The following is an 18,871-nucleotide window of genomic DNA, read 5'->3' as shown; positions in this document are numbered from 1 at the left end:
AGATGGCGCAAAAGCCCACAAAATGCTACCTATGAGCAAAGTCCACTTGATTTGAATTGCTTGGTTGGGAAGCAAAGCACTTTAAAAAACAATAAATTAAACAGCAAAACAATTAAATGAATATATAATGCGAATAAAGAACGTTCAAACTAAAATAATTCATATTTATCGGCTGTGTTAGCTTTTCTGGTGCAGCTATGATGACGTGCGCAGATGGTTCCCCAACCCCCACCTCCCAACAGCGACCATCTGCGCATGTCATAAAGCTAGCAGCTGATCACGTAGAGCACGTACATCCTTTATACCTTTAGTTCAGTTTTTAGGCATTCGCCTAAATTATTTAATGTGAATTTAATATTTTTGTTGTTATTATAAATTAATACATATAAAAATTACAAAGGTAATGTAGTTGCGGTTTTAGTGTTGTGGTGATAAACCCGATTTGCGACGTACATTACACACTTGGGTTCCTATTATTGTCTTCATCCAAGCAGTGGAATGTGTCAGTTACATTATCATAGTAGGTCATTGACTTTTCAGAATCAGGTCAGAAGGTCCTAAAATGACAAAGTTGAAGTATTAATTGAATTTATTGAGACACCCCCACTCAGTGTTCGTGTGGATGCTCATGTATGTAGTGGAAGACCAATTTCGGCGTTAAAATAATTTTCCTTCGGTTGTTTCCGGTTGTGCTTAACCCCGCCTCAATTTGCCTTTCGGGAGACTTCGTCACCGCTATCCCCGCCCATACCGTGCTCAGCGTTGTTTAGGGACATTAGGAAGATGGCGGCTGCCCAGCTCTACTGTGTTTGCCGGCAGCCCTATGATTTTAATTTGTTTATGATCGAATGTGACATATGTAAGGACTGGTTTCACGGCAGGTGAGTAAATTATAGTCTCATCAATAAATCTGAAAGGGTCGGTATGTACAGGGTGCCCTGCCATGCCGGTATTTTTGGTGTGAATCTAGGGTGTCATGTGAAAGTCCGGGTGACGCGCGTTGAGGGTATTTAAATATGACGATGCGCGATCACGTTTGCCTAGTGTGTGTTGTGAGCCATATTGATCGATTTATTTAAGCAATATACGGAATACATTTTAACTGAGTGGTTTTGTGAAATGTCTGCCCTTGGATATCCTCGATCACGATTAGATATTCTTGTTTTCTTTTTGAAGCGATGTGCCAAAAGCCACATGGCTCATCTGAGTGTGTTATGAAACTAAACTGTAAACCAAACTAAACGTACTATTGAGATTTTAATATGTTCTTGTGTGATAAATTGTATATTATGTCTTTGTTGTATCTTTGCTGGAAGTTTTATGCACCTTGTTTCGGTGATGACGACAAAACTTATTCTATAAATACAAACCCATGTAACAGTAGTTCCGACCGAAATGCTTTAAAACTGCGGTAAACATGTCAATACTGGTATTCTTATTGTTGTATCATAGCACAACGATAATATCATCAGTTAGAATTTGAACTGTTAAACGATTAATCGCATCCAGAATAAAAGTTTGTGTCTAGATAATATATGTCTTTGTGTACTGTGTATATTTATTTTGTGTTTTTAAACATGTACACACACATGTATATGTTCAGGAAATATTTGCATGTTTATATAGCCTATAATTTACATAATATATTAACATTTATTGATTTGTATATTTCGTTCTTGAATATACACGTGTATGCGTAAGTGTTTAGAAATACAATAAAGACATTTATTATGTAAACCCAAACTTTTATTCTAGTTGTGATTAATTGCGATTAATCGTTTAACAGCTCCATACCGAACAATTAATAATATAATAGTGGATGTAGTTCATTTTACAGTTTGCGTTCTTGTGGCAAATATGTAGGCTAAAAACTCAACAAATATGTTTGTTCTTGTTTTACCCGTTAGTGCCAAATACATGAAGTTTTCTTTGCAAATGCAGTGGGCAATTTAATGTAGTTATAATCACTATAATTTCATTGGTGTAATGCCTTAACAAGTGCATGCATTTAAACTGCATATTTGCCAGTTACCACAATGGAAAGTATGATAATCATGCCTGATCATGCCATGTTTGTCTTGTTCTCTTATGTGAAATTATTTCATATTGCACCGAGTGCTTATAACCAACGATTTTGTCATAACCAGGTGCACTATTAAACATAAGCTTGTCTGTCTTGGAACACCAACAATTTAGATGTTGGTCAACCGGAACTGATTCTTCAGTGTGAATGAACAAGTTGTGATCTTACCTTCCCATCTTACAACGTCACCCATGGTTAAAGCGGTTGTGTGTCTTTCATAACTTCCAGATTCCCCGAATCCATTGAGTGTGATAGTCAAAACCATTACAACACGCTTAGTCTCACTTCACTTTAGCCTTACTTTGCATCTAGATAAGCCTGGCGAAATTATTTTAGCCTCACCTGGTATGAGCTATATGAAACTTGTCCTGTAACATTTGGTACACCAGAAAGTGTAGCAGAATGCAGGTGCCACCCTGAATGAGGTAACACGTGTCTGCCATTGTCTGCCAAACAGGCTTGATCTTTTAAAGGATAGTTCACCAAAATTAACCTTTGTGTCATTCCAAACCTATATGACCTTTTTTCTTCTAAAGAACACAAAAACATATTCTAAACAATGTTGGTGACATTGCTCCCCATTGACTTCCCTTGTATGGACACAAAACCACTGAGACATTTCTCAAACTATTTTCTTTTTGCGTTCTACAGAAGAAAATCCTATACAGGTTTTGAATGACATGTGAATGAATAAATGATGAGTTGTTCCAAATATGTATATATTTCTTTGGAAGAATGCTTATAACCAGATGAAGAAAATGTAGTCAAAGTGCCCCAGAACTGTTTGCTGTTTGTCCTACATTCTTCAAAATGTCTTCTTTTGTGTTCAACAGAAGGAAAAAATTATAAAGTAAGTTTTCCTACTATATCGGTTTGGATATAAGCATTCTTCCAAATATATTTCTCTGTGTTCATCAGAACAAAGAAGTGTTTACAGATTTGGAACAACTTGAAGGTGAGTAAATGATTACAGAACCCTTGGATGAAGTATCCCTTTAATGCACATTAAACTAGGAGAAAGTATTGAAGTTACATACTTTAGCAAGATCTGGGGTAAAGGTTTGGTATGTAAAGTCTTTGAGCCTACCAGGGAGGAAGCTTAAAGGTTGCATGGGGTCAGCAGATGTGTCCACATACACCATGACCCCAGCGCAAATTCAGACCTAACTGATTCCGAATGACTCATAATTGGCAATCCTTTGGTATTATACTATGCATGCTCCGTAATCTTATTTTTCCCTTCTTCTGTGTCTTTACAAATCACTCCCATTGATGGATTTCCGAACTCGATGTCTGCAGTTGCAACAGACACATGAACATGAGTTTGTGTATATTTTTATTGTTTAAAGGTACCACGTGGTTTAATGTGCAGGGACAATGTAAGTAAACCATTCTTGGCTAGTTTTCTGAAGCGTTTAAACATATTGGTGCTGTCATAACATGGTTCTGTTTGTTCAAGTTGTCCAACGTGTCGACATCTGCTCAACCAATGGTGTGAGTTTGGGGTGGGACTACCAGTTTGGGTGACAATGGCTGATAGGGAGAGTGTTTGGGAAACTGTGATTGTTTTTGCAATTCCATTTGGTTATGCTGAAGTTACACAGTAGGACATTTAAGAACACTGAGGATCAGGTGGATGGTGGAACCGATCCTGTGGAACAGTGATGTTGATGATACAGAGGCAAGAGTTACAGATTGCATCTTTACATTTTGTCATAAAAACCCAAACGTAAAGATATCAAATAGAGAGTGCTTAAGAAAGAGCATATGATGGCCATTGGAATTATTGTTGTTTGTTTCATTAAAGAGATTACCTCTTTGCTCCACTGTTAAGCCTTCAAGACTTAAAGGGGAGGTGCCACAGTGTTTCATGCATTCTGACTTCTATACACTGTTAAACGTGCTGGCTTCTCATGCTTGACATGGTCAACTTGTCAAAAAACGAGTTGGACGTATGATGTAGTATTTCTCTGCTCGAATCACTCCACTAGAGTTCGTATAGGTTTCAGAAAGTTTTTTCTAACATGAAATTCCTCTACGTGTGAACTTTTCTAAGGTCCCCTTATTGGGCAATTCTCTTGGAGAATCATGCGTCAACCCTCTAGAGCCGAAGAAGGAGCATGTGCTCATGTCAACCAGCTGGAGCAAGAAAGAGAGAGCACTGCCTTCTTGAAGTTTGGCTGTGTTTGTTTATAAATAAATAATATAATACTATAATCAGTTAATAATATAAACAGTGGATATAACAGTGGATTTAGAGATTGTTTAAAACTGATAGATGGAGCAGTCCCAGTGCTATGAACCACATGCGGAATTGACCATAATGTAACCATCATTTACTTTTATATTGTGTTCCAATTGTTTCCCTTATTAGTTTTGTCAGTTTTTGCTTGGGTTAAAAGTTTTACAGCTTCAATAATATACGGTGTATTGATTTTGATAAGAAATAGTGGTCCCTTTCGCCGAAATTATCATCATCATAAGCAACAAAACTCTAGATGTTGATCTTGTAATTTTTAGTTTGACATGTCATTTTTGCTGTAAGTAGTATAGAGTAAGCCATGATTTTTCTAAGGAAGCATGATTTGCCTTATTGTGATGCTTAAAGGTACCTCTGTGGTGAACTGCTGAGAACTTTAGTTCGTTCGTATTCCAGAGGGGTGGGATCTGATATATCTCTTCTTCCCTTTATTGTCTTGTTCTCGGAGGAGGGAAGCGGAGGAGTAGCGTGGGTGTAGATTCATTCATACTTCAACCCTTCCTCCCCCATCTGCTCATGTGTCATCAAATGTCTGGCCGTGATGCCCTGGTGACTGAGCCGGAGTCATGGCAATGGTACAAGTTTTCCCTTCGGAGCTGTGGATTTTGTTCCAAGCGATTTGCGGGATTCAAAGACAGTCTTTCAATAAATGGTGTAAAATGAAAGAATCATTTGATATTTCTTTCCATAAGAGATGTATTACACCGTGATCCATCTAAATTCCCCCCAAAAATGTGGGCTTATTTTCTAGCCAGCCTTGGATCATTAAGTGCTGTGGAATACATAATATTATCAGTTCGCCACAGCCGAATACATTTTGCCACATTTGGGTTCCAATAAAAAGAAAAAGCAGACTCCCTTCTGGTTAAGAAGCATGTATACATAAAATGGCACTGCCTAGTGAAACTGGTATCAGCTTGTTAATCAAGGAGATTCATCCAAGGGCCTTGCATTTTTACACAAGAATTGCCCCGGCCAAGCCACTTCTGGAAGCATCTTTCTTGCTTCCTGCTTCTGCTTTGTCTTTTCATTTTGTTTCCTGCAATAATGAGGAGATCAAAGCTAAGACAGCAGCTCACCGAATCCTGTCTATGTTCAAAGGCTGTCTAGTGTTTGAGGAGAATCACCTTACTGCAAGAGTCCCCTGCTGATTTTAACAACCCCACATCACAGCATCCAGTCTTGATGTGGTGCCTTTATCCCGACTGTGAAAGCATTTGCAGCAGAATAATTCAAAACTGCTTAAAGGGTCATCATTTTCTCGACTTGGAGTATAAAGGTTTTTGTTCTGATGAAGACAGAGAAAGATGTTTGGAAGAATGCTTACAGCAAACAGTTTTGGAGCACTTTTGACTACCATTGTGTGGGGGGCAAAATCTGTCTGTTTATAAGCATTCTTCCAAATATCTGTGTTCATCAGAACACAAAAGATTTAACTCGAAGGTGAGTAAATGATGACAGAATTTCCATTTTTGTGTGAAGCATCCCTGACCTGACAAAAGCTCAGATAGAGCTGGATAAAGGACGCGGCGACTTGACACGTCTTCACTGTGTCTTCTGTGTTTTCACCTTTTATGTTTTGACTTGTATTACCTTATATGTTTTGTTTATTGTCAATATGTTTTCTTGTACAGCTCCTTTGTAACAATGAAAATTGGAAAAAGCACTATATAAATAAAGTTGCTCTGACTTGATTTAAGCTAAACGCCTTTGTTAATTTTGGGATGGCATATACACATAAGGCGTCTCTTGTACATTACAATTTCTTCATAATTTGCCAGTAAACCGACAACAGAGACGTTTTCAGTGTTCTCTTGTGTGGGCGCAATTGATGGGTCAGTAAATCTCTTGATGCTGGACTGTCACAACTCAGTCTGATCTCAAGTGGTTGGCAGCGCAGCTCTAAAATCAACCTCCAGAATGTAGGTTCAAATGGGTGGATAAGCGTTATGTTTGTGGTTTTACACTTGACAAAGCGGTTTGACGTGTGGTTTGTGTGACGTGCACAACTGAGGAAATATCAGAACCGTGACGCAACGCTCTGTTGAGTGTATCGCTAGTACCCACCCACCCACTCAACCATTGACTGTGGAGTACTAAGAGAAACATTGGCCATCCACGAAGTTTGTCCTGTCATCTTTTGGTTTATTTTAGAAAATTCCATGATGTTTTAACCTGTGGTGGGCTGTGTGTAATGTAGAAGTCGCATTTGCTGATGTCATTAGTCTCATTGGTCACTTACTAAGGACACCTTGCGCTATGTAATAATCTGCGGTACTTAACAATTTGGAGAAACGTCTTAGTGGTTTTGTGTTCATACATGGAGGTCTATGGGGGTCAATGTTGTTTGGTTACTAAAATTCATATTTTCTTTTATGTTCTGCAAATGAAAGGAAGTCATACAGGGTGGAAATTACATGAAAACTATCCCTTTAACATTATATGCATTCGTTACTTATCTTCCTTGGTTTTTCGTTTCAGTTGTGTTCAGATAGTGGAGCACTATGCTGCCGATATTGATGTTTACCACTGTCCCAACTGTGAGCCCATCCACGGACACTCTCTGAGTAAGTTTGGGCACATGTGCTTGTCAGATGCTTTTGTTCTGTTCCATCATAAGTATTGCTGTATTGACTTCTGTTTCTGTTTGTCATTCTCAGTGAAAAAGCGTAATAACTGGCACAGGCATGACTACACTGAGCCAAATGACGGCACACAACCCGTGCAAGCGGGAACGGCTGTGTTCGTACGGGAACTCCAGGAGAGGAGCTTCGCCAGGTTTGATAACATGATAATATAAACATAATTTAACTAGATAGCAGACTGGGAAATAAGTTAAGACAAATCACTGTATAAAATGTATATATAAAAACTGTATTACCGTATTACTATTATTTTTGTGATGCTTTAAAATGTGATTATTATGAATTTGTATTCAGTTGATCAAAATAAACATGTTGTCGCCGAAGTTTAAATCAGGAAAAATATATAATGGTGATTAATCGGAATTAATCACGATGAATCGCATCCAGAATAAAAGTTTGTGTTGGCGTAATATGTGTGTGTACCGTGCATATTAATGTTGTATTTATAAACACATACACATGTATGTTATATACAATTTAAATTATATAATATATAAACATCTATTGATTTATATATCTTTCTTAAATATAGTGTTTATATATACAAAATTAATATTAATATGCACAGTTCAACGACATATATTATGTAAACGCAAACTCTAATTTAAAACTAATTACAGAATGCATTTGTCATGTGCATGGGCCAATTGTGGGATGATTGATTTGTGTTTCTTCTGTGTTCGTTCGGTGTTCCACAGCGGCAGTGAGATCCTGGTGTATATGCAGGGGAGTCAGGTGACCCAACAGTACCTGGAGAAAGAGGGCTTCCATTTCCCCATAGTGGTGCCTGAACTGGATGGAATAGGCCTTAAACTGCCCCCTCCGTCATTCTCTGTCAGAGATGTGGTACATTACGTGGGTAAGAGCTCTGTGTGCGCTGCATTTACTGTCTATCACGCTAACAGTCCTGAGAGACCCTTCGACAAGTGGGCCACTGGAGCAAGTCAGCCTCTTTTAGATCGATAACGCATTTGCATTCATATGCAGACCTACATGAAACACGGACAGTTAATTCAACGCTGTCTATGCTTCTTGTATTAGTCTAAATATGTTTAAATAAGGGTTCCCCGCTTATTCTACTTGTACTACCATTGCCAACAAGAACCACAGTAGCATTTTTAAACACTTTCTCATTGGACTGTGAAGCCTTAGGTTACCCTGTGCCTTTGCGCACATGGTTATCTGTCCGTGCATCTGAATTAATTTACAGCTGTGGAGGTTATCTCTCTTCTACATTAGACCCGGAACATTTCATCTCCAGTTACAAAGCTGTTGTACAGCACAGCACAGCCAGCCTGAGCTCAGGTTCCCAATAGGTTTGTTTTTTCTGAATGCTTATGTTACACGGCCCCCCCTTTTGCACGCCGCTGATCTTTAAGCTGGATGTATTTTAATAGTAACAGGTGTCAAGGGGGAGAAGTGTGTGTGTGTGTTTGTGTGAGAGAGAAAGAGGGGGAACGGGCGGCTCTACAGATCATGTTACCCAGCCAGTCTGGCACAGACAAAAGGGCACTAACCTTCTCTGTCTGTTTGTGTATCTCCGCCTGCTTTTCTTTTCTTATAAAACACACACACACACACTTAAAAGAAACACATTTCAAGAGTTTGGGTGGAAGAAATGCGGACACTGTTCAAACCCCAGTGTTTTGTCTTCTGTGGGGTTTAAGCGGAATGTCCAAAATGCTTAAATTTTATATAATGAAAGTGGATGGGGACTGGAGATGTTTTCCTTCAGAAATCACAAAAAGCACTGTAAAAGGACTATTCAAGGACATCCATCCATCTTCTTCCGCTGCCGGGTCGCGGAGGCAGCAGTCAAAGATGAGATGCCCAGACATCTCTCACCCTAGACACTTCCTCTAGCTCTTCCGGGGGGACACTGAGGCGTTCCCAGGGCAGCCGTGAGACATAGTCCCTCCAGCGTGTCCTAGGTCTAAAGATGAAATGTTCGAGTCGGACAGGGAAAGGTCCGTCCAGGAGGCATATGGAACAGATGCCCAAACCACCTCAGCTGACCCCTCTCGATGTGGAGGAGCAGCCGCTCTACTCTGAGCTCTTCCCGGGTGACCGAGCTTCTCACCCAATCTCTAAGGGATCGCCCAGCCACCCTGCGGAGGAAGCTCATTTCGGCCCGCCTGTATCCAGGATCTTGTCCTTTCAGTCATGACCCAAAGCTCATTGGTTATCAAGGCCTAGAATTGAAATGCATGTTATCCCAAGGATTTGAAAGCAACGAATGATATGAAACGCTTTTCGCGGTACTGTTATGCAGCTTTTATTGAAGTTTTTGCCCTAGTCCCCATTAACTTTCATTATATGGAAAAAACTATATCAAAAGGAAACTATTCCTTTAAATGTCGTTTCAAATGTCTTAACTCTTAGACTTGAATGATGAAAAACATCAGCACGGGATCAAAAGTGGTACATACTTCAGCTCTTAAGCCCAGTTCCTCTGCATATTGTGAGCTTGAGAAACCTTTCGCAATTATGAGTTTTTTAGGATTTTTTTCCGCCAGCTGTTCCCTGTCATCACACGCTGGCCAGCTGTGTGTGTGTGAGGCCAGTTGTCCAGGCCCGTTTCCGGTCCTCAGCTGTCACTTCTGATTTGCAGCTATGCAGCTGTGTCTCTCAAAGTTTCAAAATATATGCTGATAAAACTGAGCAAGAGAAAACATACAAGATGATCAGAATATTTATGCAATGTATTTTTTTTACTTATCAGTGTATATTTCACACGTTATTCATAAATAATCTCCCTTTCTGTTTTCCAGGTGCCAGTAAAGTTATCGATGTGATCGACGTTGCGAAACAAGCAGACAGCAAGATGAAGCTGGGAGAGTTTGTAAGATATTTCCACCAGCCCGAACGGCCCAAAGTGTTGAACCTCATCAGCTTGGAGTTCTCCGATACAAAGTACGTTTGTGTGGAAACCACCAGTCCTGCTTTAACTGTCATACTTTATAGTTCAGCAATGCACAACCTCATGCATTCTAGCATTATGCAAATTAGCACATTTTAGTAGGTAAAATAACATTCAGTGGCTTTTGATTGTAAATGCGTAAATGTTATGAACTTAACCTGTGGCACAGTGTTATGACATCTTTATGAATTTCAAAAGAAACTAAATTATGTGCGGATCAATTTGTTCAAACTAATAGTTTTTAACTAAAAGTTATAATACTTAATTCTGAGAAAAATGTTAACATCGCCAATGCACTTGGTTGCGCAATTGAATGAAACAAAACTCAGGCCTTTTCAAAGACTTTATGCAGCCCTGCATACAAATACAGAATGTTATTTGCAAAACTTCCACAATGTTTAACTGAACTGAACTGGTTTCTTTCAGGATGTCTGATTTAGTGAAGGTTCCGGAAATAGCGCAGAAGATGTCGTGGGTGGAGAACTACTGGCCCGATGACTCGTTCTTCCCCAAACCGTTTGTGCAGAAGTACTGTCTCATGGGAGTAAAGAATAGCTACACAGACTTCCACATCGACTTTGGAGGAACCTCGGTGTGGTACCATGTTCTCTGGGTAAGAACTGAGGCCGGCGATATGACTTGGATCCACTCTGTGATGTGTCATCGCAATGTTTTAGTCTGTGAAAGGAGGTCTAGTCATGTGACTTGCCACATCTGTTATCTAGTTATACATTAACACATTTTGTTAAAAAGTAATTGAAGCGGTTCATGAACAAAATCGACTGTAAGATTTTAAATGACAGTTTGTCTCATTTTCTATTAATAGAGTTGACATCAGTTCAATCCTCTTTCTGTGTAGAAACGTATTATAATCTTTGTCAATATAAAGGAATAGGTCACTTGTCATTTCAAACCGGTATAACTTTCCTTCTTTCGCAGACTACAAAAGAAGATATTTTGAAAAATTTGGGTTGCAAAAACTATTGGTCCCCATTGACTTGCACTGGTTTTGTGTCCATGCAATGGAAGTCAACAGGGACGAACGGCTTTTCGTTACCAACACTCTTCAAAATATCTTCTTTTTTGTTCTGCAGAAGAAAGAAAGTTATACAGGTTTGAAATGACAAGAGGGCGAGTAAATGATGATCATCATCACAACTTTAAGTTATGTACATTGTGTAAATGTGCTTTGCAACGATGCACAATCCTAAAAATTATATTAAATACATTGAATTCAATTGAATTTTGTATATTTATATAAATGAATAATCGTATGTTTGTGGTTAACCCATTGTTGTTGATTTGCAGGGAGAGAAGATTTTCTACTTGATCAAGCCGACAAAGGCTAACCTTGCACTATATGAGTCATGGAGCTCATCACCAAATCAGAGCGAAGTATTCTTCGGGGATAAAGTCGACAAGTGTTACAAATGTGTGGTGAAGCAGGGATCTACCATCTTTCTTCCCACAGGTGAACTCAAACCTGTTGTTTTCATTTCAATGCCCATCTTTAAAAAGTGTTCGGTCGGGTGGACATCTTTACAGTGTTATAAACATATAGTTGAACAACATCTACAGATTATAGGTAATTATAAGCTCGTTCCAATGGACAGAATTGTCTATGCCCATGTCTGACTAGCGGGCACAAAATGCAATGTTTACTTTGGTAGAAAAACACTTGCGTGGTACAGCACGCCACGGATATAAAAGAATATCAGGCAGTTTCCCATGGCTCCCGCCAGGAAAATTGTAGTTCAGTGTTAAGCATCTGTGACCCTTGTTACAGTTGGGTGTGTCGGATAACTATCTTTGCTGAGCAACGTACTAAACAGAACAAAAACATTCCTGAGGGCTAAGACGCAACTCGCATGTATCCGTTTGAGTATAAAGAGTTAGGAAGTGCTGCCATCATACAAAACCATCTGCGTAGGTTTCAGCAACTGAAATAGCATTGATGCAGCATGTAGGTGTTAGACGTACAGTAACTCTAGGGCCTCATTATCACAGCGCCGTGTTTTGTGGAGCGTGAAAGTGAGAAAGCATGCACGGCCCTTCACACACAAGCGGAACGTCACATCTGACGAAGCACAAAATCCCCCGCATGTTTAACATTCTGCCTGCACGCAGCAGCCAATACACATACAGCCAGACAACGGATATTTTTATCAGCGGCAGTCTTTTTTGGGGTTTGTGGGGGTGAGGTTATACTTTATATTTAGTTGTTGAGCTGTATTTGGATGGCTCTGTTGTGGATTGTGAACGTAGCTCTCTGATGCCCCCTACAGGTTGGATCCACGCAGTGCTCACCTCTCAGGACTCTATGGCTTTTGGGGGGAACTTTTTGCACAACTTAAACATAGGCATGCAGCTCAGGTAATACCTCTCATGTCAATTCTTTGGTGTCTGCGCTATTGCATGGTATAGACAAAATGTGATATGTATTTATATTAGGTATTTTCAAATATATAATATAGTCAAGTCAAGTCAAGTCAGCTTTATTTATATAGCGCTTTTTACAATTTTCATTGTTACAAAGCAGCTGTACAAGAAAAAATGACTATAAGTAAAACATAAAAGGTTATGGAATTCAAAACACAGGTCAAATATCAGACACACAATAAATTACTATATGCAGAGTTAATTAAATAAGACTATCAAATTCTAGCAGCCCCCCCGGCCAGGCAAAACAGTGCAAAACAGTATGCAAACGGTGGCGAGGAACCCAAAACTCCATTGGAGGAGAAAAAAAACCTCGGAGGGAAACCAGGCCTAACCAGGGGATTCCAGTTCCCCTCTGGCAAAAACTGCAGCCTCTGCACAAGCTCAACAGTGCTTGCACAACAAGGCGAAAATAAAAAAAAAAAAAATTAGATTTAAAATTATCATTAATAATCTAATAGTGGCTGAAGTTTTGTAGGGACGTCACTTCCTTCGTCCAGCATTTGTCAGGTCTGGGAATGGACTGCGTCCGCTCCGCTCTTGAAACCTTGGAACAATGAGACAAGACTGGCTGAGAGTAGAGTACTGTTCTGCACTCTTTGATGCAACAAATGCATCAGTTGTTATTGGAAGTGTCCCTGGTTCCGGTTGATCTAACTAGTGCAGCCTAGATCTTTGAAATACATATATTATGATAATCTAGTGTATGCAAGATTAAAAAGATGCGTCTTTAGTCTAGATTTAAACTGACAGAGTGTGTCCGCCTCCCGGACATTGCAGGGAAGACTGTTCCAAAGTTTAGGCGCTAGATAGGAAAAGGATCTGCCGCCTGCACTTGATTTTGAAATTCTAGGTATTACCAACTGACCTGACGCCTGAGAGCGTAGTGGACGTGATGGACTATAATACGTAAGAAGTTCTCTCAAGTAGTGAGGAGCTAAACCATGCAAGGCTTTATAGGTAATAAGCAAGATTTTAAAATTTATGCGATGCTTTATAGGTAACCAGTGCAAGGTTGACAGAACCGGGCTAATATGCTCATACTTTTTTGTACGTGTAAGAACTCGAGCTGCCGCATTTTGGACCAGTTGGAGTTTTTGTAATAGGCCTGCAGGGCAACCACCTAATATACACAGGGAAAACTTTAATACATGCATATATATATGTATATGAATTATATTATATTACATTATAATATTATGTTAGTATCCTATTATGATATATTGTTTTTAATTCTATTACAAGAATTATAAAAATGTATTATATAACCAAGATATAAAAGTTTCATTTCTGATATCGCCTTCAACCTAACTTTTAAAAGTATTAAAATCATGATGTAGTTATTTGTAATATAATATATTACTTTCTTATAATATGTTATTTATAAAATAGCCATACTATTAAATATTTTACAAGCATAACTTAAAAACTAACATTGGATGCTGATTGGCCAAAATCAGCATATTAAAATATGTAATATAGTAGTTTATAGCATTCACGAGGCTGACTTTGAATTAAATTCAAAATCAATTCAGGTTATTTCAAGTTTTATTCAATATCAATTTAAGTTTTCCTCAGTATGGGATGGTTGCAAATATATTCAAAAATTGTCATCCTTAAAAGATTCCTATACAGCTTTAATTAAACTAACTATTTATTAATTAAATATATTAATGACTTTTTATGATATGCAAGTGAGTTTAAAAGTCAGGGGAAGTACATTTTGTAAAAGATAAATGTATGCTCGTCCTTTTTATGTACGTTTTATTGCTGTCACCATCTTTATTAGAACGGATCTATCTCTTCATCCCTATTCAGGTGTTATGAGATGGAACGCAGACTGAAGACTCCAGACCTCTTTAAGTTCCCGTACTTTGAGGCCATCTGCTGGTATGTGGCTGAAAACCTTCTGGAGACCCTTAAAGGTGAGTCAAACGGGACATCGAATTGATTTACTTTTTAGTCCTATATAAATGATTCCAAGTGAAATTGTAGGCATTGTGGAATTTAGCATTTTTATGTCCGTTTGTGTTTTCAGAGTTGCGGGAGGATAAATGTCAACCTCAGGGTTTTCTGGTGGACGGGGTGAAAGCTTTAATCTCATCACTGAGGACATGGCTGAGAAGAGAGGTGAGAGATGCTTCTCTGATGCATTTAGTAGATCAGTATGTGTTTCCTGGATCTCAAAGCTCTACCCGTGGCATTGCCATCACCATGTTCTACCAGTTAATCTACAAAAAAAATGATGCACAGTGTTTGGTGGCGTTTTAAGTAAATGAAAGTTTAATAAAAAAATCTCAATGAGATGTCTGGATCCACTTTAATCGTCGTGTTTTTTTCTTCTAATTTTTTTGTTTCTCGCCAGTTGACTCAACCTAACAGTGAGGTTCCAGACAATATCAGGCCAACCCATCTTATTAAATCTCTGACCAAGGAGATCCGTTTACTGGAGGTATTGCATTTTATTAGAAAGATTTACATGTGCTAAATTGGGACGTTGAGAGCTAGTTGGTTCACTGTGCAAGTCCAAAAAATTGCAAACTTGTTATTGTCCCTAAACAGGGTGATCCGAATAAATTTGGAAAGGCTCAGGAAAGTGCAGAGTGCCTTTTAACACGCTCGTCGCTGGAGAGGGGCTGTCAGGCACGACGGGCTGCACGTCAGCTACGAGATCATCATCATCATCGACACCACCATCATCATCATCATCACAAACTTCCCTCTAATCTGGACATCCTGGAGCTTCACACGATGGAGGTGCTGAAGAGACTGGAGGTCGGACAGCTGGAGGAGGTGAGAGACGTTTTGTGTCCCATCATGCACCGCAGCAATAAGCTCAAATTTCCTTTTACATCTCCACCTTTGCTTTTATTATTCCTTTATCACGCGAGTGTTATTCGATGACAAAGGAAGGGTTGCTCAGTTTTTTACCCTTTTTCCTTTCCCGGACATCTGATATGTTCACTTATTTAGCAGCATGCATCATTATATACTTACTGTAAAAAATCTTTTGTGTTTTGGAACAGGATCCCGCTTTCACTGCCAAAGTGAACGGCAAAATCAAGAAAGTTTCCGCTGCGTCCGCTGTGGCTGTTGAGGGTAGTTGTGATAACGCCCTGCGTCTGGTGCTATGTAATGGCAAAATTATGCGGTGAGCCTTTTCAGTCAAAATAGCCACATGTTTTTTAAATATTGATACATTTTCTAAACCAATCATAGCATTTTGATTTCTTTCTGTTTCAAATATGTTTTTAAATGTTTTTTCAATTTACTAATTTCCATTTTAAATCCCCATCAAATTGTTTTGAACAGTCCAGTCATGCGAAATACAAATGGTTTTCCTAATCTGAGACTATTCTTCTGATCTTCTGACAGAGAGAGGCTTTCTGTCATCGATGGGGCAACCAAAGGCAACGGTGTGGAAATGTCACAATGCCATCAACGTGAGGTGAAGTTGGAAAGAACGTCTTTAAAGCCACAACAAGTGGTGAAAAAAGAGCAAACCGAGGAGGATTTTGCAGCACGTTGCACTATCAAGGAAACTATCGGCCATGGTGAGTCAACTAAGACCTGCGGGAGTCACAAACCAACATATCCAGAACACTTATCTAAGTAGTTAACCTGTGTATGCTATATAATGACATTTTCATCTTGAGTTACATTTGAATGATGATCTCTGTGTGTTTGACGGACATTTTGTATGGTCAGGTGGAAAGGTGAAGACAGAACATAGGACAGAATCGTCACAACACGTAGCCTCTTCAGGCACTGACTCCGAGTCAGACGCAGAACATTCTGCTGAGGTAAATGACCAATAAGGTTCAAAATAAACCCTTCAGGTCATTATCTAGAAATGTTTTTCCTCTCAGATATTTAACCATCACGTATCTTTCTAAAAACAGAAACGCTCATCAGAGTCTGGGAGTTCTGAGGATGAAGATGAAGATGGAGGACACCAGAGAGACTCGGGGAGCTTTGCGGAGCATCTGAGCGCCCCGATGCACGGCCACCATAAGCAGTCTTTAAAACGGTACGGCTACACAATAAAATCCTTGCACGAATATTTTTTTCTAAGTAAAACAATGCTATAATTCAAGTACAAGTTAGTAACCAGAATAAAGTAAATTCTACTTATTAAATACATTTAGTATTTGTTAAAATATTTAGTAAATACTACTTAATGTAAACAAATAAGAAACGTTTGCGTTGAACAAAAACATGTGTCTAACTCTTTCACAGTACTTTCAAAATACTATTTTTAACAACGTAGATGGTCAATGAGAAGAGACTTGTGGTCTCTGTACTGCCATTAGCACGGTTACTGCTCTATGAGCGGAATAACATACTTGTACTTACTAATAACATACTAAAATTAAAAAACTTACATATAATATCAAAACTCTCTTAAATCTCACACAAAACACAAACAAGTCTTTCTTTTTACTGAAAACACATCTTATAGTTAATCTGGAGTCTGAATCTCCTAATGCAGTCAGATGCAAAGCATGCTGACAGATCAACTACCAAATGATATATGTAGTCTCAATGCAAAATAAATAAGTAAACATAATTTACCTATTTAAATGGGTTGAATTGGATTTACTTGATAATTTGTTCAATTAAAATCTTAACAAAAACATTTGTAGAATTTAAAAAGAAATTTAGTGTCTTTATAAAGTTTTGCTTGTTTTTTCTTGGTTTTGTGCTAAAACTTAACACCTTTTTGTCCACAGAGAACGTACCTCACCAAACACCGATAACACCATTCAGGGCATGCTTTCTGTGGCGGGACTGCTGTGTCAGCAAGTGTCAGAAGAGGGCGCCGTCCTGCAGCAGCCGTGGTGGTCCAGTCAGGGTAGCAGTAGCAGCAACAGTAGCAGCGATGCGTGGGACAGCTGCGAGCCCTGTTCGGCCCCCCGGAGCCCAGAGGGAGAGGACGGGAGTTTGGGAAATGTGTACTCGTACAGGGAGAGCTCGCTTTCCCCTCCCCTTCACCCCTCCAAGAGACTCGCTCCAACCCCCATCACCAACCAGGCCACTAAAGGTGAGTTTGCGGAATGAAAGTAGGTGGAGAAATGCGTATAATTTATAGTTTAATTTTAGTTTATTTGCAAAAAATTTGCATTTGTTTTTGCAAATAAACACATTTACGTTAACTTTAAATTGTATAATGTGCTTTATGGATTTATTCAATTGAAACCTTTCTGATGACTGTATTTTGGTCTGTTTTACAGGAAAACGTCCTAAGAAAGGACAGGTGACGGCTAAACAGCATCTGGGGAAGATATTAAAAATGAGCCACCATAAAGGCTTGTTCCTGTAGCGCGAGGCCATGTGTAATAAATCAACATAGCTGCTTTTCATAATACGCTGGGATTTTCCATCACACACACTGTGCATGCTTAGGTCACAGGGTATGTTTATTAGCTCAAACTCACTTTTGTTCTTCAATTACATTTAACACACGTTATCCATCAACGCAGGGAAAACTGAGATTTCATCAGGAAATGAAAACATTAACAGCCAAAAGTTACAAGAGGAAGCAGCATAGAGTTAAAGTCAAATATGCTCGTGGAAGTTGTTGGAGTTCGCCCGCAGGTGTGTATCACGGGCTAAAGCCCCTCTTTTCTCCCCACCCTACCTCCAATCGCATCTGTAGCGCATGTGAACAAGTGCCGTACAGGCAAGGACGTCTGCCCAGACCTTTACAGCCTGACGCCGGGACTTTTGTTAATTCTCAATTTCTTGGTTCTTGTAAGTCGTTCACTTCTTTCTCCTTTGATTGTCCGACGTATTAGGTTTAAAGGCGGTGGTGTTGAAATGGTGCTGAACATTTGTATATCCCCCACTAAGCAATAATTGTATGGCGGTGAGTGATGTGTCGATTTAATGGGCCGCATTTTAGGATGCAACGTCCATGTATGTGTTAGAAAAGCATTGATCACAATCCTGTTGAAAAAACATCATATGCTGGTTATGCAAGGATTAAGCTGGTCATTTGCTGGTCCTGAGGTGGTTTAAGAACAGCTTAAACCCGCACATGACCAGCTACCAGGCTTCAAAACCTAACCAGCTTATACTGGTTTTTCAACAGTTAAACGTAACACATTCGGAGAAAAATATAATTCTTATGTAAATGTATCGAGTTTTCTTTGAGTCAACATATTTTCCATCACTCTCTGGTGTTTGTGAATTGATATTGCTGGTTGGATACAAGTTTGTGGCATGCTTTGACTAAAGTAATTTTTACTTGTTCTTAAATTTGTCAAAATAAACCAAAAAAGGTTGACAATAAACGTATAATCATACACATATATATATATATATATGCTTTGTGCAAATGATCATTTGCTTTTGATATTATTTGCTATTCTTTTTATGATTTAGGACCATTTCACACATTCTCAGTCGATCTCAACTTGTATTGAACCCACAATATTTATTTTACAGGGTAATGTTGCATGTATGTGTGTGTGTATGTATATATATATATATATATATATATATATATATATATATATATA

At 38.9% G+C, this 18,871-nt stretch overlaps 1 protein-coding gene across 1 annotated transcript; it reads left to right on the top strand.

Annotated features, from left to right (window-relative positions):
- Window positions 1-777: 777 nt before the first annotated feature.
- On the top strand, window positions 778-18,836 carry kdm7aa (lysine (K)-specific demethylase 7Aa). The gene is made up of 18 exons (XM_079454194.1): window positions 778-881; window positions 6,825-6,910; window positions 7,004-7,121; window positions 7,687-7,847; window positions 9,760-9,901; window positions 10,335-10,521; window positions 11,217-11,379; window positions 12,194-12,281; window positions 14,166-14,272; window positions 14,386-14,477; window positions 14,713-14,799; window positions 14,910-15,140; window positions 15,374-15,498; window positions 15,723-15,901; window positions 16,056-16,150; window positions 16,250-16,377; window positions 17,081-17,391; window positions 17,582-18,836. Exons 1-18 carry the CDS (start codon window positions 784-786, stop codon window positions 17,668-17,670), a joined length of 2,487 nt encoding a protein of 828 aa, XP_079310320.1. The 5' UTR covers window positions 778-783; the 3' UTR covers window positions 17,671-18,836.
- Window positions 18,837-18,871: the final 35 nt, after the last annotated feature.

Source organism: Barbatula barbatula, assembly GCF_947034865.1.
Source record: "Barbatula barbatula genome assembly, chromosome: 4".
Classification (NCBI taxonomy): Eukaryota; Metazoa; Chordata; class Actinopteri; order Cypriniformes; family Nemacheilidae; genus Barbatula; species Barbatula barbatula.
The sequence above is the reverse complement of the archived record's forward strand: the minus strand, read 5'-3'. Positions and strand labels throughout refer to the sequence as shown.

Bases quoted from the DNA above. Each gene is read 5' to 3' on its own strand.
- kdm7aa (XM_079454194.1), top strand. From the start codon at position 784: ATGGCGGCTGCCCAGCTCTACTGTGTTTGCCGGCAGCCCTATGATTTT. The intron at 16,378-17,080 runs GTACGGCTACAC...TTTTGTCCACAG, and splicing joins CATAAGCAGTCTTTAAAACG to AGAACGTACCTCACCAAACA. The intron at 17,392-17,581 runs GTGAGTTTGCGG...TCTGTTTTACAG, and splicing joins CACCAACCAGGCCACTAAAG to GAAAACGTCCTAAGAAAGGA.